At 40.8% G+C, this 25,560-nt stretch overlaps 1 protein-coding gene across 1 annotated transcript in view; it reads left to right on the top strand.

Annotated features, from left to right (window-relative positions):
• USH2A (usherin) overlaps nt 1-25,560 on the top strand; it is a 454,712-nt gene that overhangs the window by 167,289 nt on the left and 261,863 nt on the right. The window contains exons 25-29 of the mRNA XM_033144773.1: nt 1,010-1,140; nt 6,254-6,527; nt 8,559-8,762; nt 8,866-8,946; nt 12,050-12,235. Of these exons, the coding sequence (XP_033000664.1) occupies nt 1,010-1,140; nt 6,254-6,527; nt 8,559-8,762; nt 8,866-8,946; nt 12,050-12,235 (876 nt within the window). The remainder of the gene's footprint in view (nt 1-1,009; nt 1,141-6,253; nt 6,528-8,558; nt 8,763-8,865; nt 8,947-12,049; nt 12,236-25,560) is intronic.

A 25,560-nucleotide genomic window follows, 5' to 3' on the forward strand; every position in this document is an offset into this window, starting at 1 on the left:
TGGAATTTTGTGAAGTGAAAAAAATACAAAATATTTTATTGGATCTTATTTAGAATTTGGTGTTTTTCAAATTTAAAATACATTTATATTTTTAAACGATCAAATAGAAGCAGCATAATATAGCAAAATTTGGAGAAAACCTAGCCAGCTTTATCCCTTAAAATGGTTTCCTAAAGAGCAATGGCTTGCAGATCTTCTGAAAAGCCAGTAGGACTAAGCTTCTAATAGCAGGCCCCATAACATCAGAATCAAAACTGAAAGGGCCTCATTTTACTTCTTAATTACTCTTAAGTCTATTGAATATGTTATGAACAAAGACATGGAAGCTACTGTAATTGCACTTTCCCCAGACCTGTCATAGTATATGAAGGATGGATGGGACTGATGGTACATGGAGCTGGTGTGGGACCATGTGATCAGTCTCACTCAGACATCATGGAGTCCGTACTATTGGGTTATATTCATCTTTATCACAAAACCAGACCCATGCAAGGGCATTGCATTTCACCAGACAAGATGGCCCTTCGCCATCTCTGGCATATGACATTTGATATCCTACACAGGGCTTTGTTCTCCAACCATTGCTGCTTGCATTTTCTAGTTATTGTTAGTGAAATTGAGTTTAATGAGAAAGTCATCACACACCAATGACCTGTTTAAGATACAGTGGCTTTGAGGTGTGCATGCGCGCGCGCGCACACACACAGTGTTGTACAAAGGCAAATCTGCCTGTCTGAAATTTCTCCCTCATTTCAGTATGTAGTTCCAAATGCATAATGCAGTTGAAATGAAGGGGGAAGCCTACACAAGAGTGGCTAATTCACTGCTAAGTTATGACTTCAGTATTCATTTCATTCATCTCAAAAACAAGCCCTCTATTTATTGGGCTGATATTATACACAATTCCTTGAATTGAATTTGACTGAATTTCATTCTCACTTATATAATTATAGAGACTGCAGTATAACATTCTTTGCATGGTTTTTTTTCTATTCTTCCCTTTCTTAAGGTTTCCTAGAACTTCACTCAAATGTTTTACATGCTGGTCCAGACATGGAGATCTCCTTTATTTTTAAAACGGATCAGCTGAATGGATTACTTCTGTTCATTTACAACAAAGAAGGGCCAGATTACATTGCTGTAGGTGTTGATATTTTTGTTTTCAAATAGGTTATTTAATAATTTTTATGTATAGATGCTGGATCTCCTTTGTGTGGCAGGATAAACTGCATGATATGAAGAAATTTACATGAGAGAATATATCAATTGCTACTTGATTTCATACTTCCCACCTGTCAATTGAAGTAACTCATTACCTTTGTCCTAATCTGGAGGACAGTGGACTAATCATAGCAGTAGTTATATGAATAGGAGTGTGCATCCATAAAGACTGTTCATTAGGTCCTCAATTTTGTTTCTTAGGTATAGTGATATTCCCATAACCTCTGTGACCTAATCTACTTTCCTGTATAGTTTTATAGCTAGAAAGAATAGTATCTTATTGATTTTTGTCTTGTGCCATTTCACTAATGTATTTCATTGCCAGGCCATCTAGTTTCTCTACCTTTATACAATCATGGGATCACAGATTATTGGAAGTTGAAGTTGTTTGAAAAGGCCATCCATTAATAGGCCATCCATTAGTATTTAACATTTCTTGACCACTAATCTCATGCTTAGTGTTATAAAGAACTCAGAAGTAACATGGTCCCTGCCCAGAGGGTTGCAGTACAAGTCCTAAGCACATTGGCCCTGCAAAGGACATGTGGTGCTTTTTGCTGCACTCAAACAACTGCTAGTATAAATGAACACCCTATGGCTTATCACTACATAGGTCGGATAGCACCCGGCTTTTGTCTGGGACACCCTTTCCCATATTTTCCCCTAACAGGTGCACCACGAAGTAGGTAAGTGCTGATAGTATCCATCAGTTTTAGTGCATGCACAGTACATGAACACTAGTGCATTAGTGCTATACAGCAACAGGATTTCTTCCTCTCCAGATCTGTTCTGGAAGTTTGAGGGGAACCCCAGAACAGATTTAGGTGGTGCAGAGGAAAAAAAGGGGGGAGGAACATTCCATTGCACAAAGAGTAAACCTTGTGATGACAGAAAGTTCTCCATAGTGCTATGTTGAACACAACCCCATATGGATATCCTAAGTAATGATGAGCAGATCCCTCTCACTCCAAAGCTTTATTGTTTTCTGTGAGTTCATTCTGCCTCAAAGTCCACTTTTCCAGAATTTATGACTAACTACAGCTCCCTTCAGGGACTGTTGAAAATAATCAAATAATTTGAAAAACCCAACAACACCTGAATGCAAAGTGAAACATTTGCAAGCAAATTTCAGTCAGTGGTATAGGCTTTCCAAATTTATTTCAGTGTTATTCAGCAGGGATATCAACCTGGTTTTTCCATGAATCAAAGCCACTCCATCACATAGTTCACCTGTCTTTTAGTAACTCCCCAACTCTTTTCCAAAGACATTAAGATACTTAAACAAGTTACTTGACTGTAAAATAAAATGGCAACATAGGTTATAGAAAAAAGCCCCCCCCTCTTTTTTTTTTTTTTACTGCAAGGAATTTGTTTAGATTTCCCTACTTGCGTACATTGCAGGTCACCATTGCTACTGGACATAGATAGTTAGATAGCTAAAGCCATGGACAACTAAATGCTTTTTCTTTGCATTTTCCCCCTGACATTGGTAAGCATCTTCCATTTCTGTGTTGCTGAACTGCACCTTTACAATTAACTCCTTATCACTACTGCATTAATGTAGTAGTGGAGGCAGAAAGTATCTATGCATATTTGAGCTGACAAATAATATTACTGTGTGCCCTACATTTTCCTGAACTGGGAAAAGTTTCAGGGGCAGTGCTCCATATGTTTGATTTGGCTCTAAATACATAAAACAAAACATTTATGTAGGCAAAGAGTCACATTAACAAGCCATCCTATCCCACACAAGATCCTAGGGGAGAGAGGTCCCCCACACTCTCAATGTGTTTTTAACCATTCTTGGCATACTTTCTCTTCCAAAATGGGACTTTTATTTTTTCACACACACAGGTGCATCTTACACCTGTCCCCTCCACTTAGTCGCAGGTAGGAAAGAGATGTTGTTGTTGTTCAGTCGTTCAGTCGTGTCCAACTCTTCGTGACCCCATGGACCAGAGCAAGCCAGGCACGCCTATCCTTCACTGCCTCTCGCAGTTTGGCCAAACTCATGTTAGTAGCTTCGAGAACACTGTCCAACCATCTCATCCTCTGTCGTCCCCTTCTCCTTGTGCCCTCCATCTTTCCCAACATCAGGGTCTTTTCTAGGGAGTCTTCTCTTCTCATGAGGTGGCCAAAGTAAAGAGATAGGCTACATTATTTTGTCCAATTTTTTATGAAACAGCAGCAGCAGCAGCAACAACAACAACAACAGTATCTATATCCTGCACAGCTGACTGGGTTGCCCCAGCCACTCTGGGCAGCTTCCAACAAATTAAGTCTTCAGACACAGTAAAACATCAAACATTAAAAAGTTCCATATTCAGGGCTGCCTTTATATGTCTTCTAAAAGTCAGATAGTTCTTTATCTCCTTGACATTTGATGGGCGGGCATTCCACAAGGTGGGCACCACTGCTGAGAAGGCTCTCTGTCTGGTTCCCTGTAACCTCACTTCTTGCAATGAGGGAACCGCCAGAATTCCCTCAGAGCTGGATCTTAATGTCTTGGCTGAACAATGGGGGTGGAGATGCTCCTTCAAGTTCTCTCCTTCACAAAATCCACTGATGAACCATCAACTGGCCATTCTGCTCCTTGCAAACGATTAGTAGCTACTGTCAGAATATTTGCAGTGTGTAGCACTTAAAGTATTTGGCCTACAGTGGGAGAAATGGCAACCTTTCAGAAACAAGCTTCCTTCATAAAATGCACCCCAAGGACACCCTTTTGCAGAGTGCCTTCTTTTTGAACTTTCTATCTCACAGACCCTTTGCAGTGTGGATGCCGATGGCTGTAACTGGCAAGATATGCAGGATAACAGCACACAGTACATTTTCTCTTCAGGAGGTCGCCTCACAGTGCCATTTGTTGTGAATTATTATATTATTTTATTATGTGCAGCCAGTTTCTTCCCTTAACGGATCATAACAGATGGGATTATATGGTCTTTCATGAGAACTAGCACTAAAGTCTCATTGGAAAGGAGTGTGTGACAGCTCAATGACTGCTTTTGTGTAGCTCCTGTCTTTGAATTCAGAAGATGAAAGGACAAGGAGGGGGTGGAAACCAGGGACAGGACTGAGCTGGCAACTGGAAACACATGTTTGATCAGCTGGGGTCATTATTTTTTTTTAAACTAAATATATATTCTATCTGCCTATCAGGTAATATTGATACATGATACAAGATGATGATATTTATTAAACAAGTGTATCTGTAAGAAAAGAAAATGCACATTTTAAGTTGCCCTCTTTATTTCACATAATAAGATTTTGGCATGGATGCTGAAATGTCTGTTTTTCCTATGGCCTTATTAATCCTTTTCTTTCACAAAGAACCTTATTTAAATGTCATTTCCCCCCTGAGCTGGACAATTTAGAATCTCAAAATATACTTACCACTGCATCCCAAACAAGAGGCAGTGTTGACTATTGAAATCATGCAGGCAATTTAACTAGAAAATGAACATTTTGGTGATGCGTGCTTATATTAGATAAACCGACTCATAAATATACCCTCAAATATACCCCATTATTTTTTTGGGAAAAAACAATTTCTTCAGACATTTCCAAAAATATGCAATATTATTTTTGGACCAGCATGAATCATGTATATTTAAAATTCAGTACACTAAATTTAAAGTTAGCAGTTAGATTAAGCAGATCTGGGATTTCTTTCTCAATAGACTTGTCATAATATTCTTCATAATACAGTTGGCAAATACATATTTTCCCATTTTGTAAAACGATTAGAAGATGCAGTCATACTTTAGGTCAGGTTCTTTTTTCTCCCATCAGTTATGCAAATCTCAGTAATGAAGTCATAAGCTAGTTACACACAGATTAGAAATAAAGATAATGATCAGCTCAAGTTAATACTTTTTAAGTTCTGTTGATTTCAATGAAAGGAGAATAGCATGTGCTTAATGCTTCTACCAAAATAAATGGGATTTTAAAGTGCTTAACTCTGACTAGAGAAGTTCTACATTCTAAAAATACTTGTTGGCATTTGTCTGTCTCGAGAGACAATGGAGTGTGCCTAAGTGGGTGAAGCCAAATCGCTATGTTAGCAGCACTGAAGTAACCTCCCCTGGGGTGCAAGCCAGGACAATGTGTATGGAGGTCCTGGGCTGCCCAGATGGCAAGACTCCCCCAGATGTGGTCCAAAGGAAAGGAAAGCAATATGTTTGGCACTAGCTTGGTTGGAGGAGTTGCTGGAAAGAGGCGTATAAGGTGCCATCCAGCCGTCTTAGGGACTCCACTACAGATATGTGTACGGTTTACTTCTTAGCCTTTTCTTTTCCTGAAGAGACCCTGCAATACTAGTGGACACTCAAGTATGCATTTTGCTGTATCCCTAGAACAACACACATTTTTCAGATGGTGCTTTTCGTTGTGCTCATTTTCCTGCACAATTAAGGCTGTGATCCTACAGACACTTACCTGAACCCAGTGGGACTTACTTCTGAGTAAACACACATTAGGTTGTGCTGCATGTTTGTCCCAATTTCCTTACCTTGAGAGTGAAAAATAGTGAGATATAGGTTACCCAGGTTTGTAATTACCGGTATCCAGCCGAAGCAATCTGTCTGAGGAAGTGTCATGTGATTTAAAGGCTTGCAGTTTGTTTTAAAACATGGGCAGAGCTCTGTCAAATCCCTACTGGACTCATACTAGCAGGGTAGAAGGTGAGGAGGGGCTTCATGGTTTCTTTTCACTTTTTAAAGGCTTTTTTTCCTTTTCGGGAAAAATCATTTCTGCTGGTTCCATTGGAGCATTAGCGGTGGTTGCAACAAGGAGACATTCATGGACAGAACTCCTAATCTGCCATATCACATCCCATGGACCATATGATTGCACCTTAATTGTGCTGATAAAAATTATTTATTTTATGTTTCTTCTTGTGGGACCAACACTGTCACTGAAATGTTAATATTATTCAGCTATTATTTACATTAGTTCCATTACTTAAATGCATTTTTGTCTTTCTTGCTGTCATCAATTCTTTCTTTTCTGTTTCAACTTTGAACTACAGGCAGAACTAAAAAGCGGAGTCTTGTCTTTTCTGCTAAGCAATGGCATTGTTTTTACACATGTGAATCTCTGGTTAGGCTTGTCCTATTGTGATGGAAAATGGAATAAAGTTATTCTGAAGAAAGGAGGGTTTATAGTTTCAGCAAGTGTAAATGAATTGAAAGAACATGTGGTGGAATCTGGTTTAGACCAGCTGTTCGTAAACTCTCCAGTCTACATTGGAGGAATCCCAGATGAGGTCCAGAATGTCTTTAAAGAGCTGGGATTAGAACAAGGTATGTTACTACAAGGGAAGGAAACATGTCTGGAAGTGGATAGCATATATTGTGGCAGCTTGCTGAGCAATTATACAGTTTGGTCAAGTAGATGACATGCAGAAATAGCAGGTGGAGAACTTGCTCAAGGGCCTCCCCAAAGCTGGAGCCAGCTTTCAAGGAATAGAAGCAATCCCCACCATTTGTGAAATACTTCTTTTGTAAGAGGAATTCCAACTTACATGAGGGGTTCTCTTCCTGGCTGCCGCACGCGTCAGCAGGATGCATGCAAGTCCATTCTCCCCTGTTCTGTCCCTACCCCATCCCCTTTCAGCACTGAAAATTGTGCACGTGTTAGCGGTCACATGGGTGCTGATTGTGCACAATTAAATTTTAAAGAATTTCTCCCTTGCCTTCTCCTTTAACAAGAAAGAATAGTTGCTCTTAACAAGGCTGCCCTGATATTAAAGATACACAGTGGTATGTTAGATTAATTTCAAACATTAACCCATGTGTACATCTTGCTGTAGGTGACCGAGGTTCTTGTACACTACAGTTGGTATTTCTTGTACACTGAGCAATGGGCAGCTGCAGCAAAGCTTAGAGTGAGATTGTAGCAGCACTCTCTCTTCATCCCAGCCAGACCCCTAAGTGAGGATACACATTTTGGGAGCTTTTTGATTGGGGCTTCTAGAGATCCTAGACCCAGGGGTTGTCAAGTTAACTTTCAGAAGCCTAGGGCTATACCAGGGCTTTGCATTTTGTATCCTATTTGCCAGATTATAACAAATTAGATTTCTAGAAATTCATATTTGGCCTTTGCTGCAGAATCTCCTAATAAGTTCCAAAGCAGGCCACCAGGAGGTAGGAAGTAACTGCCAATAGCTGTGTCCGGCCAAAGGTGTGAGGGTATAAAGTATGTAAGGGGCACACGTGGAAGGGAGACTTCTAAGCATGCCTAGCCAAATGCACTAAGAAGCCTCCTTACAGACCTTCCAGGTCAAATTGGGAATGTCATGGATGGAGAAGACGTAGACACTGGAGGCAAAGGCAGGGTTTCTGCCCTGAAGCCACAGAGTATACGCCCTCATGCATTTGGCAGAAGAAAGGAACAGTTGTGTTAGGGAGCGCTTCTACGCAGGGGTGGACATAGCAAATCTGAATGGTGGGTGTGTCACCTGGTTGACTCATGTGTGCCTTTCAGATTTGCAGTGTGCCTATTCTTCTTTACTTAAGTGCCTAAATAAACATAATGGATGTTTTTAGCACAATTTGGATTGCTTTTGGGGAGAGGGTAGTTTTTCAGAAGATAAACAGCTACAGTTTTCTTAAGATGCGCCTTGCCCACTCTGCAACTGGAAATGTAGAGGTGGAAAAGGTGTCTGTGCTTAACCCCCATCACAATTTTCCCACTGCAAATTGTCTCATCCTGAAGTGACTTTGCTCTAATAAAAGCAATTATTGGTTAGTTACCCACATTGGCTCTGTATGTAATTTCAGGTTGGAGTTAGGTAAATGAAAGCAAACAAATACCCACCCACCTACTATTACCCAATTAGAGCAAGGCATTCCAAGAACTTTTCTATTTTTTATATTATGGCTACAATAATTAGACTGTAAAGCACGTGTGAATATTCATGTCGTGAAAATAGCCATTTCACACTGCTTCTGTTATTACAATAACAGCATTTAACTACAAATAGCATAAAAGTTATATATTATAGAAAGAATCTGTGATAGGTTTCCTCCCAAATCAATATTTTGCACCTGTTGATGTGAATGTATGCTGACAAGTGGCAAAATTAAGGTTTTTTCCATGTCGGCTGAAATGCTGGATAATCAGTGTACATTTCAGTGCAGTAGAAATTCAGGAATGATAGCTCTGTATCAGCTTAAATATTTTTTTTAATCATTTCTCAAACATAATTTGAAGTTTAACGTTTACATCTAGCTCTCCTTATCGCTGAAATGTAGCACTGCAAGAAGCAAAACATGATTCTTAATTAACAACTGAAGCCCTTTATGTGATACTAATCCCTTACTATTTGCTAGGTTTTGGTGGCTGCATGAAGGATGTTAAATTTACACGAGGTGCTGTCGTTAACTTGGCATCTGTGTCCAGCAGTGCTGTCAGAGTCAATCTGGACGGATGCCTATCAACTGACAGTGCTGTTAACTGCAGGGGGAATGACTCCATCCTAGTGTACCGAGGAAAAGAAAGGAGTGTTTATGAGAGTGGTCTACAGCCATTTACAGGTACCGCACGGACCTCTTCCTTATATGAAAAGCTGTGTGGCTTTAGTTCATTTTCTACTGTTCTATTCTCACATTTATACTTTCTCTCTCTCTCTCTCTCAAGAATATTTGTACCGGACAATTGCTTCTAATGAAGGAGGAACTGTATATAGTGCCTGGGACCGTGGTCGCACAAGAGAATCGGGTAATTAACATTTCTGCATTTTGTTCTTGTATCCAGTCTGGCTTGGTAGCAATGGCAATGTTTAGTGTGGAAAAAGAGAAGACACACCAAAACTACACACTGAATTCAAAGAGGCTTTTGGCCCAGTTCTTACCATTGTTATTTGGAACTTGGAATACCATGGTTATGATTCAATGTAGGATTAAATATGCTACGACAGCTGTACAAGTATTGATAGAGCTGAGCAAAAAGATAAGCATTGGGATGGAAAGTCAGGCTCCCCCTGAATTGTTGGAAAATTTCAGCACCACCCTGAGAATATTTGGTGGTACTGAATATATCACAACAAATAGGGTGAAAACTTGTGGATACTTTAGTGTCATGGTTCCCAATGTGGGGCACATGCCTCACAGGGGGGCAATTTGATTTTTAAGGGGGCAATTCGAGAATGAGTTATTAATAGTGAATGGCCTTTTAGGCTTCCTCCACATGAACAGGAGTTCACTTTTTGAATAATAAGAATTATATGTCACGGGGTGGGGGTGGGGATCAGGATTTTAGAGATGCTTAGGTGGGGCATGGCCAAAAGAAGGTTGGGAACCACTGCCATAGTGGATTCAGCTTTATTACTGCTGGAACTTATTTTAATATTTATTTATAAGAGTGATTCTTCACCGCCAACTCATCGCAAAAATTCAGGGTTGTATACAATAAAAAGTTCAAACATAATTTGTGAGTGTCACTCTGAATTCAGTGTTGGGGTAGGGGGAATGTGTTCCAAAGTACTGGTGTCACTAGGCTAAAGCCTTAGTTTGCACAATATATATGATAACTATGAGACCATCAGGCAACCATTCTGTAGATGACCCAGTATAAGGGACAAGGGGTATAAGGTACAAGGTGGCCCTTCAGTTAACCTGATCCTAAGCTATTGTTGAAAAAGGCAATGGGATTGGCTTCTAGTCCTTCCAGTCCACCTCTGTGAGCTCTTCCTTCACCCACCATATGAACCAACAAGATTTTCTTTCATTCAGTATTAACTCATACAAAATGTTTCAGAAGAGAATTTTCTCCCTTTCCTGTTGGGTAGGGGCCATTCCCTTCCACCCTGCCCTTGCAGTGCAGTCTTAAGCCAGGCTTTGAGAAGGAGCCACAAGGTTCTGGCAGGGTCCTAGAGGCCTCCTAACTCCTTCCCAAACCCCAATAAGTGCTTGCTCAGCATTCGGAAGGAGGCAGAAGAACTCTAGGACTTTGTCAGAGTCCTCATACATCTTCCTGAAGTTGGGCAAGCACTCACTGGACTTTGAGAAGGCACCCTCCTTGAATACACACCCGGTGCGACCACACCACCCTAAATCTGCCTCTGCTTCACCCCCACCCTGCTTGAATTTGGTGGCGAGAATGATAATAGGTAGAGAATTTTGGGAAGACATTTTTTGCTCCAACCTTGTGGCTTCAAGCTGAAAATATAAAGATGATTTACTTTTTGGGACAGCCATTTTGCAGTGTCTTTATTGCATGAACTGTTGCACTACAGTCAGTATTGTTTGGACTGAATTGATTTCTTCAATTATTGTCATAAAATGCTGAAACAACTCTGGTATATGACCTCCGCAATCACCAGTCTCTTTGCAAATTAGAAGTATAATGTTCCTGTGTCACAAAAGCTGCTTTCCAACGCTTTTTACCAAAGCAGAGTTTTGACTTGCAAATGTGCTGCTTATACAGCTTAATGCCACCATGTGGTCGACCATCCCAAAGCGAGCAACTGCAGCCATATTTTTGCCCTAATTGTCTGACCAGAGTAACTCAGACCATAAATTTATATTTACAATCTGACCACAGCACGGAACAGCTACATGTTCCCAAGGGCTGGAAAATAATTGCACTATTTAATTATTTTTGAGTCAGTTTTGTTGTGTCCCCTATGAGAAGACCATCTGCTATACAGTACCTTACGTAGCCCTGTGATACATTTCAGAACTAATAAAATCAATATATTAATGTAGTATTGTCAGCAACCTGAAGATTTGTGTGTGGATCATTGCTCATTTCAGGAGGAAACATAGGCAAACACTTTGAAATTTAGCATACTGATGCCCCTTACACAGACTACCCTCCTACCAGATTATTTTTAAAATGAGTCTTAAGGTATCAGGGCATAAAAGAGGGGCACTTGATGCTGAGAGGCTACAGCAGTCCTAATCACCAAGACTCTAGAGTACACATGCATTTATAGCAAAACTATCATCCATCATCCTGCCATAGAGTTCCTTGGGCCTTTCCTTGGCATCCATTGTGCAGTCATCTGTGATGAAGTTGTTTCTGGCCAGATCTTTACTTGATATAGCAATATCTAATAAATAGTTAAAAGTTATTGGAAATAAGATTTTTTTAAAAAACAACAACAACAAGGGTTGCAGGACTTACATGAGCTATGCTTTGAAAGTTATTTTAATCATCTTCATTTATAAAGAAACAAAAAAAAGCAGCAACCTGTACTTTATTTAAACTGACCCAAAGCAAAGGCGTATTCTTGCAAAATCTCAAGCTTTGTTAATGATAACTTAAGTCCCTGCAACCCACCATCTGTTGACATTAATGGACACATATCCATTGATAATACAGAATTTGATGCAATATCTCTTAAGTTTTGTAATTTGGGAACCTGTAAATGTGAAACTACAGTTGTTTAGAAAAAGACATCATTTTAGCAAAAATTAACTTCTCAGCAATGAAATTTCAAATGCTAGTGTATAATAACAGTCTAATTATCTGTTCTTACTTGGATACATCATCATATTGTTTAAACTTCTACAGTCTACCCCCTTCCCTTATGAGTGAAGTTTCAAATATGTTTGATACATTAAATGTTTTTTGAAAACCTGAACTAGACAAAGAAGAATGTTATGTAGATGGAGTTCTGATGGTTTTGAAATATAGCTAAAAGTGAATGGCTCAAGATGTGCAGTCATATTAAATCAATGCTGGAAAGTTACAACTCTAATAAATTGTATTTATGCTAATGGCGAATCTGATTTACTGCAACTATTAAAAGTGAAGAATGGGGCAACAGTCTTCTTAGGACTGCTGTTTTCTCTGTTCCTCTTTTATCCTTTCACAGTCCCGCAAAACGTGCCAACACCCTCGCGAGCTCACAGCATAAATGGTTACAGCGCTGAGGTTACGTGGGACGAACCAGTTGGGGTCAAAGGTGTAATTGAGAAGTACATTCTAAAGGCGTCCAGCAAAGATGATCCCAGCATACCTACTGTCAGAACGGAGATTTCTAATGCTAGTGAATTCACAGGTACATGCCAATAAATATGTGTGTAAGCAGTACTTTTAATCTGTTTGTGGTGGTGAGATGAGCAACTGTGTTCAGACACTGCAAAATAATTTGGTGTTTTCATGAGTATGAGAGAAAGAGAACAAGTCTCTGGGTGGAGTGAAGCAAAGCCAGAGGGAGGACGACATGAAGGCAAATACACAGAGAGGAACAACCCATATCTTTATTGCCCAGACAGGGGAGGAAGCCTGACCTGGAAGCCTTTATATGGGTCACTGAGATGGCCTGCTTTGGCTTATTGGCTCATGTTGTTTGGTCAACATTACACGAATTTCCTTCTGTTTTCAAGGCAATGCCCCTTAGGAATAACAGGATTGCAAATTGCTTTGGTGTTGGAGAATGTCTTCTCTTTTGTATGGAGTATCTTTTTCAGCTTTCATGTTTGAGAAGCAGGAAGATGTCAGGAGGGAAGGGGGATCCAAAGAAAGCGGGGAGGGCACAGGGCCTTATGGAAAATAGGCAGAAAGATTTAAAAAAGGATTCTAGTAAGCAAAAGAAGGCAAACACATACACTGCTTGCTCCCTGCCCCTGGGCCACATACGCGTAAACAATGCTTCTACTGTAAAATATTTCTCTCTGGCACATACAGTGGTACCTCGGGTTACAAACGCTTTGGGTTACAAACACTTTGGGTTACAAACTCTGCTTACCCGTAAGTAGTACCTCGGGTTGCGAACTTTGCCCCAGGATGAGAATGGACATCGTGTGCTGGCGGCATGGTGGCAGCAGGAGGCCCCATTAGTGAAAGTGTGCCTCAGGTTAAGAATGGTTTCGGGTTAAGAACAGACCTCTGGACGAATTAAGTTTGTAACCCGAGTTCGTACCACTGTAGACTGCAAACGACACCACAGGAAGAAGTGATGGCTCTGATTCGCTTGTGAACGCAGGAAAAAATGCATAGTTCTGATTGGCTTAGGCTGGCTTGATTGACAGGGAGGGATCCAGTGCCCCATCCCCCCCACCTTATAAACCTTTGTTTGTTTTTCTCTTTGTGGCTTCTTACACAGAAAAAATGGAAGGGGAATGAGCAAAAGAGTGCAGCACCCCACCCGAGCCATTTCTTTGGGTGGGAGATGGTGGCTATTGGTGGGACCTGCTGGTAGTGATTGTTTTGATTGGCTAAAAAGTCCTGTGGTTTAATTTTTGTGTATTTTGTCTTGTGGTTTGGCTATGTTTGAAAGGGGTTAGGGGCTATGTATGTATAGCTTTCAACTTTCCAGAAGCCCATTGCTGGCAAATTAGTAGTTTAAGATAAATGTGGCAATATCATTTTATTTCTCCATTACTAATAAAAACATCTTACTGATTTCAGTATCATGCAGTAATCAAGTCTAAAAGTCAGCAAGATAACTTTTGAGAGCACTGTGGTCAAGCAGATGTATTTCAAGGACTTTTCAGTTCAGCCATGTGCTTATACCTGTTTAGTTGATGTTTGCTTAAATTCACATGAAAAGATTCTGTCAGCACAAATATTTGGGGAATGACAGTTCTCCTTATTGATATCCACAAGATAATCCTGAACAAACAGCAGCATTTTCTACTTATTGCTCAGTTTATGTCATTGATTCTGTTCTTGATTTAAAAGGTATCAGTCATCAAGGGAACAAAAAAAGAAGTTTTGAATTTAGGTGACATTAAAATCAGGATCTCATCATTGACTAGGGTTCAAAAAGTTATTTTTTGGTATGTTCAATATAGGGTGGGTTTTTTTTCGATTCTTTTTAATAGTAAACCCATACATATTACAAAATATTTTTGAACCTCATCTCAGTCTCAGCCCAGATTTCCCACTTGTTATAATTCCTACCTCCTTGAGTTAATGCTCACTAGTTTTGTAATGTTGTTTTAATATTGTAAACTACCCTGGGCCCCTTTTGCAAACTGAAAGGCAGTAAATAAATTAGGTTAAAAATAAAGTTCAATCAGGGCCAGCCCACCTATTAGGCAAGATGAGGTGATGGCCTCAGGTTGCAGGATCCACAGGGGCAGAAGATCTGGCTTCCAAGGAATAGATTGCCTGTGCTGCTGCCATGGTAGCAGTGACAGCTGTGGCACACTCCATGGAGGCCAGATCTGCCGCCACGTGCCCTCTTGGTGAATAGGAGGCACTGCTGGTCTCCTCCCAGCAGGAGCTACCCTCTGGGGCAGGGGTCATCAAACTTTTTAAACAGGGGGCCAGTTCACTGTCCCTCAGACACTGTTGGGGGCCGGACTATAGTTTGAAAAAAAATATGTTTTGTTTGGCAATGCAACTGTCCCCCTCCCTTCAACAACTACCACACTGCCCCTAAAGTTTGCACACTCACAAACGTTAGTAAAAGGAATGCCCACCAACCCGGGCAAAAAAAAGTACCACGGTACCTGTAGTAGCTGAGCAGCCCGTTGCTAAGCACAAACCCGTTGCTAAGCCCTTCAGGTAGTTGGTCCACTTCAAGAGCCAGCCTTTGTATGTGTCGGGACTGGGGCTGGCTGAGGTCGGGGTGGTCGTGGGTGTGGAGGCAAAGGGCCCCTTGAGGGTGGTGGCCCCGGCCAGGCTCATGGTGATGAGGAGGGTGGGGGGGGCAGGTGGCTGCTTGCAGGCCAGGCAAGGGATGGCACTGAGCAGGGAAACCAGCCCATGGGTGCTGGCGCTGCACAGTGGTGTGACTGCCTTCCCCATAGGTGTTGATGCTGCCGCTGAGGCTGTGCCCTGATCCTCCTCCTCCTGGCTGCTTCACCTCAGTGCCGCTGCCAGGGCTAGCGAGGGGGTGGGGTCGGATGGTCGCGTACAGGAGCGGGTTCTGCAATTGCTGGGTTCAGAACCCTGGTGGGCTGGATCGGGCCCATGGACCATAGTTTGAGGACCCCTGCTCTGGGGTCTCCTGGCGGTCTGCACTTACCCGGTGTAATTTAGAGCAGGTAGACCACCAAACCAGGCCTTTGGTTCCTCCTTCAACCATTGGATAAGGTTGATTTGATTCCTCTCCTTGTTTCAGATGCAGATCTTTATTCCCCTCCCCTTTGTTCCTGATGCAGTTCTTCATTCACCCATTCTTTCCTCTCAAGGGGACAGCAGCACCATTTTGTGGTTTGCCTCAGATGCCAAAATGGCTTGGGCTGGCCCTGAGTATAATAATTCACAGTCAGCATAGTTGTCAAGGTTAGCTCTGCTATGGTATAGTCATTATTAATCTCAGAGCTTTAGGTAGAGCTCTCTGCCTAAATCTTATAGAAACCCTGTAGCAGAATTCTCACCAACTTATTTTTTTTTAAAGAGCTGATAAAAATCTAGTGGTCTTCAGATGTGAATTCTCCTGCTTGCCTTTTGCAGGTTGATTGCAAAGCAATTTGCACAGCTGGGCAGGTCTGCAGGTGTTTGGAAATGTGTTAGATAGGTGGCCACCTACTAACACATGAGTTAATGCAGAGGACATGGGAAACCTCACAGGAACTGAAACTCTGCTGGCTGTTAGCTCAGGTTGTGCCAATAAATCAGAAAGCCATAAGGGCAGGCTTACCTGTGCTAGAAGCATTTGTTTCCTTGGTGGAGAAGATTGCTTTGGTTGAAAATATGTTTTGTTATTTTAAAGGAAAAGGCTGCAAATCAACTTAAATCTCCTAAAGCGGATATACAGGGAGTGTATATTTTATAAATGGCTAACACTGAAAAGACAGTTGTTACTTTTTAGATTGTACTTTAAAAATATGGTTTGCCTTTTTTATTCTCTGTGTTTGTTTTTTTTAGAAATGAACCAGACAATGAGGAAGAGGTGTGAGATGCTTATGCTTCCTTCTTAGTGGGGGGAGAAGATACTTAATGGACACACAGAGATCCTGCAGGGTTTATGTTGTAAGGCCAGGGAGATCCAGCATTTGTTTCAGTACAGGATCTCGTCAGTGTACTTGGTGTCTTCTCTCAGTGGCAGGGAGGGGAAACCTGTGACCCTCCAGATGTTGCCAAAACTACAAATTCCATCAGCGCCAGGGATTATGGGAGTTGCAGTTCAGCAACATCTGGCAGGTCACAAGTTCTCCACTTCTGCTTTGTGATGAGGGGATGAGTGCATGGATAGCGTAATATTGAAAGTGCAAATTCATTGAATTCCAGAGCCTCTGTAAGCAGGGATTTCCAGTTTCATTCTAGGATGCAAGACACATTTTTTTCTCACTTGGGTTATCCATATTTGAAAAAAGGTTAACATATGAAGTATCCTTGAAACCAGCCTTCTATAGTGTGTTTTGTGGCAGTAGTTTTTTTATTATAAAAAAATAGCACAAATATTTATTGACAACTGTAAGTCTTCCGGAGTAGTGATACACCTCATCAAACAGGGAACTGTGTGTGTGTGTGTGTGTTGTGTATGTGAAACTGCAGTGGAATAGAAATACAATAGTGGCTATACTGTTATGCAGTTATTCTAGGAAGTCATACATGTATGGGTAATTATATGATATCTTCTGAAGATTCATATGCCTGTATGCCAGAGGGGGAAATGACTTTCCTGAATACTTTTCCTGGACTTTTCTTCAGCTGAACTTTGCCTCTTTTGCAAATGAGATTTCAAGCCTCAGTGAATCAGATCTGCAGTCAGACAAGTGGAAAAATGCTTTTCCTGCTTGATACCCAGTATTTACCATTGTATCATCTAATGCACAATCTAAAAATCAGTATTGCCAAATCAAAATTCCCATAATTTGTCTCCTTCCCTTTTATGTATCTGCAAAATACTTGTGCATTGTCCTCACTTGCAGAATAAGGATCACCCAATTGCTTTTTGTTGTGGTCTAAAATAACCCAGGCCACCTGGGTCATTTTTATTTATTTATTTAGAAGAGCCACTGTTCAGGGTAAAACCATCAGGGTGAAATATAGAAGAAATAATTAAACAATAAATACACAAGTCACTTTTTAAAAGCATGGAATAGAAATAAAGACAACAATAACATTTATGCATCTTACCCATGATACTGTAGGTAGAAATCTTTAGATTAGCAACCTGGTGTGGGTCTAGACACAGGAAGAAATGCTACCAATAAGTCAGAAATTGGATTATGACAAAAGAAAAAATATATCTATGGAAAATGGTGTTTTAAAATTTCCTGCTCTCTAGCGCCATCTGGTGTTGCATGTTTATAGCGCATTCAAATCATTGTTTCTTTACTAATGTAGTTGAGTCCCTGGATGCTTCCCATGAGAAAGGTTGGAATACTGCTGTGAGAATAATGCCTCTTACATTTGTATAGAGGTATCTCTTTGTCAAGGAGAAGGGTGAGAGCAGGGGCCATGTACACAAAGAAGAATAAAAGCTACAACAATGAACTCACAACAGGCAATGTTCTGTGTAGTCTAGCTGTTCAGTGGGAAAGCACAATGCAAAGGAAAACAGTAGGTGGAGGTTCAAGCCTCAAGGTATAGACTTCTGTGTCAGAGGTGGTCGTTGGGCAGCCAAGGACTATATATCCTTGGTGGAGTGCTATAATTAGCTACTGTCAGGATCGGGCAATAGGCAGGAGACTGGAGTGAATCAAGAGCCCAGAAGCACCTGGGTCCTTAAAGTATCCTGGGCCATTTTGAAGGGGAGTTGCCTTTTGTTCCCAAGCACAGTGGGGAAAGGATGTGATAATGATTCATAACCTTAGGCTGGATGCAGGCTATAGGAGAGGCAGAGTTTTGATTTTTGCTCTAATCATAATTATGTTCTGTTATATACTGCATTGGCCCGAATATAAACCACACTTCTTCCCCCCCCCCCAAATTCTGACTGTGAAAAGTTAGTGTCGCTTATATTCACAACCTTACAAAAATTGGCTTTTACGATATCGTTGCTGAAACAGCTGCCCTGGGTTCATGGCCCTGCCTTGCTTTCCAAGGCTGGAATGGAGAGTGCCCCCCCCCGGATGCCACCACAAGGGCCGCCAGGGGTGCGGGACAACAGCGCCCGCCCTGACCGTGGCTCCCAAGCCTCTCCTGAACTGCCAGAAAGAAGGGGGAAGAGGGGAAGGTTGCTGGCAAGGCGGTGTGGCTCCCTCCCCCCCAAGGAAGCAGCCCAGGAGCATGGGGCTATGGCGCCCAGCCCACCCGCAGCTCCAAAACCTTCCCCAAGCCAACAAAAAGAAGGGGGAAAGTCTGCTGGCAAAGCGGTGTGACTCCCTCCCCCGGAAGCAGCCCGGGAGCACAGGGGAATGATACCCATAGGATTTTCTTCTACATTTGCCATTTACGGAGGTGAGTGCCTATGAAATTTTAAGGAACGGCTTATATTCAGGTGTTGTCTTTTTCCCTTTTCCTCGTTGAATTTTAAAGGTGCGGCTTATTTGCGGGTGCGGCTTATATTCGGGCCAATATGGTATTTAAGAAGAAGAACCTATGCTTGATCATGCATTTTATTTATACAACTTTCTGGATGTATCATTGATTGTTTTGTATCCGTTTTGAATAAGTTCTGGTTAGTAAAGATAGGTTTAGACATTTTTTATTCCAAAAGGAGTCAGCTTTTATGCATCCAATTGCTGCACAGTATTAATATCTGCATTATGGCAGTGTTTAACTTAGGCAACCTTTTTGCAGTTACAACTTTTCACTATTGTGGGTCTGGATATGACTGACCCCTATGAAGCATAGGATTCTGATGAAAGGCTTCTTCTTCTCCACCACACCTCCCAATACTCTGGTGTTAACTGTTGTGTGGTTGACTCTACCTATAGTTGAGCATAGAAGTATGATTAAATTACATTGATATTCGCCCTGTTGTAGGACCATAAATCTAAATACATTAGTGAAATCATGGTTTCACTAATCCAAGGAAGACCATCCTGTAATGGTCTCCAAACTGTTTTATTAATATTGTGTTGATTAGGGACTGGCCATTACTGTGGAAGTTCCCGTGCTGCATTCCCTTCACCACCCTGTGGACAGATTGAGATACATGCTTTAGGGAGACATAGAAGACAGAAGTGCCATGCCATCATTGCTCCAGTTTCTACTAGCCACTTTTGAGTGACATTCACAGCAAGAAAGAACAATCATTTCATACATTCATCAGTCAGTGCAGAGAATGTAATTGTCCATTGTCCTTGCCTAGGACGAGCATGGTGAGAGGAGAGATTTATTATACCCTCTCAAATATGTGAGCTCAAAAGCTGTCAGGGAAACAATCTTTGCTCTCAGTGTTTACTAATTACACAAGCATATGTAAGACAGACCTGGTGCAACCCCCCCCCCCCCAAAAAAAAAAACTTGATCTAGCAATAGCTACAATGTTTGCTTGTTCATTGGTTGGCACAGAGCAGTCCATGTGTCCAATAATGCACTTTGGTCCTTTAAATAAATGTTCCATCTTGATTTGGGATGGAGCAATTCAATTCAGATCACATTTTAAGGTGCACCTGTCTAATTTGCACGTTCCAAACTGTGAAACACAACCATACTTCAATATTCACATTTTTCTAAATTTTGCAATGCAGTTCTTCAGCCAAGTAATGTGTACCAACATGCATGTGTGATAGGTAAAGTGTGCATTAAAATGAATATATTAGTGAAAACTTACAAAATGCATTATATTAGGGGAAATTGCTTTGCAAAAATGTGTATATTTTGGGGGTGCATGGAATTTACTTACTTGACTGCGTAACACCATAAGCTCCCAATTCTGTATTTTGTTTTCTTTTTTGGTATCCTCCTTCCTCCACTCCTGGGCAAGACAGAGCAGCGATAGAAAGGAAAGTTGCATTGCACAATGACACATTCATATAGATTATGACAAACTGTTTCAAATGGGAAAAAATAGTGGCAAAACACAATTTATTTCTCTTAAGTAGTTGCAGCAGTTTATGCTCAAAGGATGAATTTAGGTGGTGTGGTCATCTGTCAAAGGTTCCTTTAGGGGAGGAACCACTTTAGAAGGATTCAGCTGCATGGGCTACCCCCTCAACACCTGGAAATTTGACAGTGAACTCTCTTGTATAGATAGGGGTGTATCTGTTTTGTGCTGTTGTTTTTATATTTTCATGGGAAAATGTGCCTTGTTTTTGGTTCTCTGGTTGGGCTAATAGGAAGGTTGACTTATTTGTTTACTATCAAAAGTTCCAGCTTCTGTTTGAGTCCAAGAACCCCGTCAACATACTGTCATGTAGTATTGCAACATTTTTAAAAAGAACAAATCAGTGTTAAATTTCCCAAAGTGACCATGAAGTGAAGTGGGTGTTCTTGATCCTATACTGACTCAATAATTTTGATTTTTGTCAAAACAAAATAAAAAATAAAAAAAATCCTTCCAATAGAACCTTAGAGACCAACTCAGTTTGTTCTTGGTATGAGCTTTTGCGTGCATGCACACTTAGTTGGTCTCTAAGGTGCTACTGGAAGGATTTTTTTTATTTTTTATTTTGTTTTGGCTATGGCAGACCAACACGGCTACCTACCTGTAATTTGATTTTTGTGTGTGTCAGTTTGACTCTTACTCATTTGGATATAATAACAGCATTAATCCTTTGGTTTTAGTTGCACAAGTAAAACGTTCTTAGCACATTCTGAAAACTAGACTTTCTGGCCATAGCTTTTGAGCCATCAGTGAATCTAATGTAAATGCAACAGAAGATAAACAGATGTCAAAGCAGGGTCAGAAATGGAACCATAGAACTTCCCTCTAATGTTCCAGTGATGGAAGGGAGCAGTTTGAAAGTGCATTCAATAAGCATAAAGTAAGCATTATTGATGTTTTCAAAGTGTTAGCATCCCATGTAATGCTCGAGTGTTGGCTTCTCTATTAAGCTCTTTGGAACCAACCGATCCAGAGATCTCACCACTAAGCGCTAATGCATTTTGCATTAACGCTTAACACCAACAAAGTGTGACTCACCACAGTGGTGGGGTTAAAAAAGGGAAGCAACAACACAGGGTTTCAGTTATCTGCAGCGCATAAGCAAATGCATGAACCAAACCTTTAAATGTGATGTTTGCATGTGTGTTTTTCCTCATTGCCTTTTTTTTTAAAGTAAAATGTCAAAATGAGCTTTTTTGTTTTAAATAGCAAATGATATTTTAGTGGTTTGATATTACTGAGCTTTAAGGTTCCATTGCAGTTTATATAGAGCTGCACTGATTTTTTTTGTGTTCTGACAATTTTTTACATGGGCTTTTAAAAGGAAAGCAGAATCCCACTCAAAAACCTGCTGCCTTTCTGTCTTTTTCCCCATCCCCCCCTCATTTACTTGCAGCCCATTTCAGTGCTTTTCTTCTTCTTCTTCACTCTATGTTCTTAGACAATTGGGTATCACATGGAGAATGTGATGATGTTATGGGGGACTGTGATGAGAGTGCTGGTAGCTTATGAATAAAACAGGTTAGAGGTAGGGGTAAGGTTGGCTTGGATTCCCAGCCCCCATATAATCCCTCATACATAATACCCCTCAGGAATGGTCAATCTACTTAAATTGTGCCCTCAAAACCCCTCTCAGGTAAAATCCATAACTCTATTGCATGCAAAAGTCTTGTGTTCCATGGGCTTGAGTATGGACATCAGCCCCTTGTCATGGTCAAATCACTCCCTGTTGAGATGTAGGCTTTCAGCACTTTCTCCCCTTGTAGGGAAGGGGGACCTATGAGGATGGTCCACTCTTGGAGGCTGATGGATCAAATGGGTTTCCACATGGCCCTGAGAGATTTTCCAACTGATATGACTGGTGTTCCTGTTGAAGCTCTGTTCAACCTCTAGAACATCTGAATGGCTTGGGCCATTGTCACGATAGTCTCTGAGAGCCCTCTCCTGCTTCATGGAGCCCATTTGACTCCCGGTAAACTCCAGAGTTTAGGGCAAGGAAATTAGCTGGGAGACGGCTTGAACACAAGTGGAAGAAAACACCAATCAAGTGCAATCAAACTCTGCTTGAGGGCTTATCATCAAGCCTACCTAGGCAGCAAAGAATACATACTTTGTTGCCTCTATTACATCCTCTTTGTGCCATATGACAGAGCTTTTCTGAATAGTGAGGAGCCTCTTAGAGTCCGGCCTGAAGGAGGTGGCAGAACTGATGGTAGCTCACTGTGACTTGTTTGCAAAGCAATATGAGGATAAAATTGCTTGCATCCACCAGGATCTTGACTCCACCATTACAGCAGATGAACCTCAAAGGGGGGTGGGTGACATCACTTTATGGTGGTTCCAGTCCTACTTGGATGGTTGTTTCTTGGGGAGTGCTCTTTGGCCCTGTGGAACCTTCATTATGGGGTTCCTCAGGGTTTGATTTATTCCCCATCCCATTAAACATCTACATCAAACTGCTATTTGGGGTCATCCAGAGGTTTGGAGTACATTGTCAGCAATATGCTGATCTAGGTTAAATTACTGCAACACATTATATGTGGGACTGCCTCTGAAGTCAGTTTGGAAACTTCAGCTAGTGCAGAATTAAGTGGCCAGAGTGCTCACCAGGGCAAGATGGTTTGAGCGTATAACCCCAATCTTGGCTCAGCTGTACTGGCTGCCAATTAGTTTCTGGGCTCATTCTAGATTGCTAGATCTAGATTGCTAGATTTGACATATAAACCCTTAAATGACCTCCTCTCCCCATGTTAACCAAGCCAGACCGAGTGACAATCATATGAGGCCCTTCTTCATGTGCCTCCTCCATGAGAGGTTCAGAGGGTGGCAACATGAGAATGGGCCTCTGTGGTTAATTGGTAAGTGTCACTAATATGCATGAGACTACAATGCAGGGGGACAGTTCATTTTGTCTGGCTCTCAGAACTCCCCCTAAGCCATGTCCCCATCCCAGGCCACACACTTTACTAACCTTGCACCAAGCTTTCCTTGAGTGCTTTTGCCTGGCTGGAATGAGCCCTTGAGCTGTGCTAATGCCTTCTGCTTGCCTGGATGGAGCTAACTTTTGCATGGTTATAATTAGCCTGCTGTGCAAAGATAAGAGTCACATCCCTTGCTCTCTTGTGTTTGCCTTCATTGTTGGCCTGTGGCCCCCAGAAGGTTCCCCACAAGGTAATGTGGCCCTTAGGCTGATAAAGGTTCCCCACCCCTGTTATAATATCTAACTGGCTTCATTGTTGCAGCCCTTGGTCCCAATCTAGTAGCAACCTAAACAGCGCAAGCTGTAATTTTAACACAGGGAGTTTAAAAAGTCATTTGGGAATTCAGTACAGATACGTTCATATGCATTCTCATGCATATTTTTCATAATAAAATGTAGTTTTGTATGTTATTTTAATTAATATATGAATTTTTGTGGACACCTTTTGGCTTGAGGACAATTCAGAAAGATGTGGATTTTGAAGGCTAGCCATGTTTCTGTTTGCTTACCACAAGAATGTTAAAAAAATGGGCAGCAGTGGGCAGAAAATACCTAAAGACCACACATCTGTCTAATGCTTGGTAGATCAGATGTGATTATGAAATGAGTTAACTTTGAATAAAGTCTTGGGGAATCTGTTGCATCTCACCCTTCTGGTTACACCCCTTGCCTTACACAAATGCCTGCAGTTGGTAGGTATGAAAAAAATTACACTTCTTATTTACATAGTTCAGTAAGGTACTTTTTCCTCCTCTCTCAGCTGCCAACCTAGCTGTTTGGCTAGCATCCACTGTAATCTGTTCTCCTTCATTATGTTAATCTGTGGGCGGAAAGATTTCTGTCATCTTCAAATCGCTTGTACAGCAATGGTAAACACCTTGGCCTGTCTGTAATTGGACAGGTGTCTGCATTGGTGTCACCCAGCTTTTAATTCAATTAAAGAACTGGCTGCTCTGCTCTCATTACCCACTCATTTCCTCTGCACTTCCAGTCAGTCAGTGAAATTTATACTCAGCGCCTGCCTATCCTGCAGTACAAAGTCAGCAGCCCCATAACTAAGATCCTCATTGATGTACACACACATTAATTTATAGCTGAGCAAATTAAATTATGCATTGTTATGAAAATATTCTGAGACTGTCATAGGTACTTGTAGTGGGTTTTAGAAAGAACTTTTACCTTCAAACATAATCATGCATTAGTTATGACAGCTGAGTGGATGATGAAGCACTGGATGGGGCCCCCCAAAAAAACTTTGTCTTGAATTTTGGTCAGTTTTATATTGCCCTGTGAATATCCAGGTATGCCCAAATGCTAGAGTTCACCAATAACACCTACAGAGCTCTACACAATATTTTTTAAAAGCTAAATGAGCACATTTCTAGCTAGAATGTGGATTGTAATTGAGTTGATTGCAGAGTAGCATTGGGACTAAAAACGGTGTATGTGTGCATCTATAAAACCCATCATCATCATCATCATCAGATAATTATGACTTTTCAAGTAGTTATCTGTTAACTTCAGTTTTTTTAAGGATGCAATAATATAGATCCAGTTTCCTGGGAGTAAGTTTATTTCTGAGTATACATGTATAGGTTTGTACTGTTAATTTACATATTTTTGTCAAACATAAACACTCATAAAAGAATAACAAAATTAGTAAACAGTAGAATAAAATTAATCAAAAATACCATACAGTACATATGTACAGTTTTTTTTCTGGGGGTACACAGGGGTACACATACCCCTAAACATTTTGTGAATCTTCGTACTTTTATCCATTTACTGTATTTGTTTCCCCCAATTTGAACTATAAAATGGTGGTTTTCTTGAGTCAAAATGGGAGTACCCCTAAACATTTTTTTAAAGAAAAAAACACTGCATATGAACATCTATATCTGCGAAATTCTGTCTTAATCACTGAACCTTTAGTTTGTGACAACAGTACTCTGATCCCTTGTCATCTTTGCAGTAATACTACCGCAATGCAGGCAGGTTCTTCCTTTAAAAAATTATTACGTCACAGCAAAAGTTCTAGTCTTTTTTTTTTTTTTTAACCACATGGTAGATTACAGGCAGTAAATCAATTGAAGGTACCACTCTTTCTGCCCAGTGAAGGGAACCTTTGGAAATAAATTAAAATTCCAACACAGACATTTTGACACAGTGACCCCATGAAACTGAATAATGTCATTTGTTAAATATGGATGTAAAGTTAAGAGTGTAGCAGCGAACTGAAATCGCACCTAGCGCAAGAGTTCCACTTGATATGCAAAGCAAGTTTTTATTATTATTAAAATAGCCCCTGTTTAATCATTAGTAATATTTAATTTAGTATCTGTTTCGGAAGACAAACCTTGAGGCCTTATTTTGATTTATCTGAAGAAAATGAAGAAAAACCAGCAGTGTTGTACCATATAAAGGCTGTGGTTTTTAAAATTTCATTTACATTCCATTCTTAATGAAAAATCACAACAGCTAGGCAGTATATGAAATGCAGCTCAAA

The sequence above is a fragment of the Lacerta agilis genome, chromosome 3 (assembly GCF_009819535.1).
Source record: "Lacerta agilis isolate rLacAgi1 chromosome 3, rLacAgi1.pri, whole genome shotgun sequence".
NCBI classification, from domain to species: Eukaryota; Metazoa; Chordata; class Lepidosauria; order Squamata; family Lacertidae; genus Lacerta; species Lacerta agilis.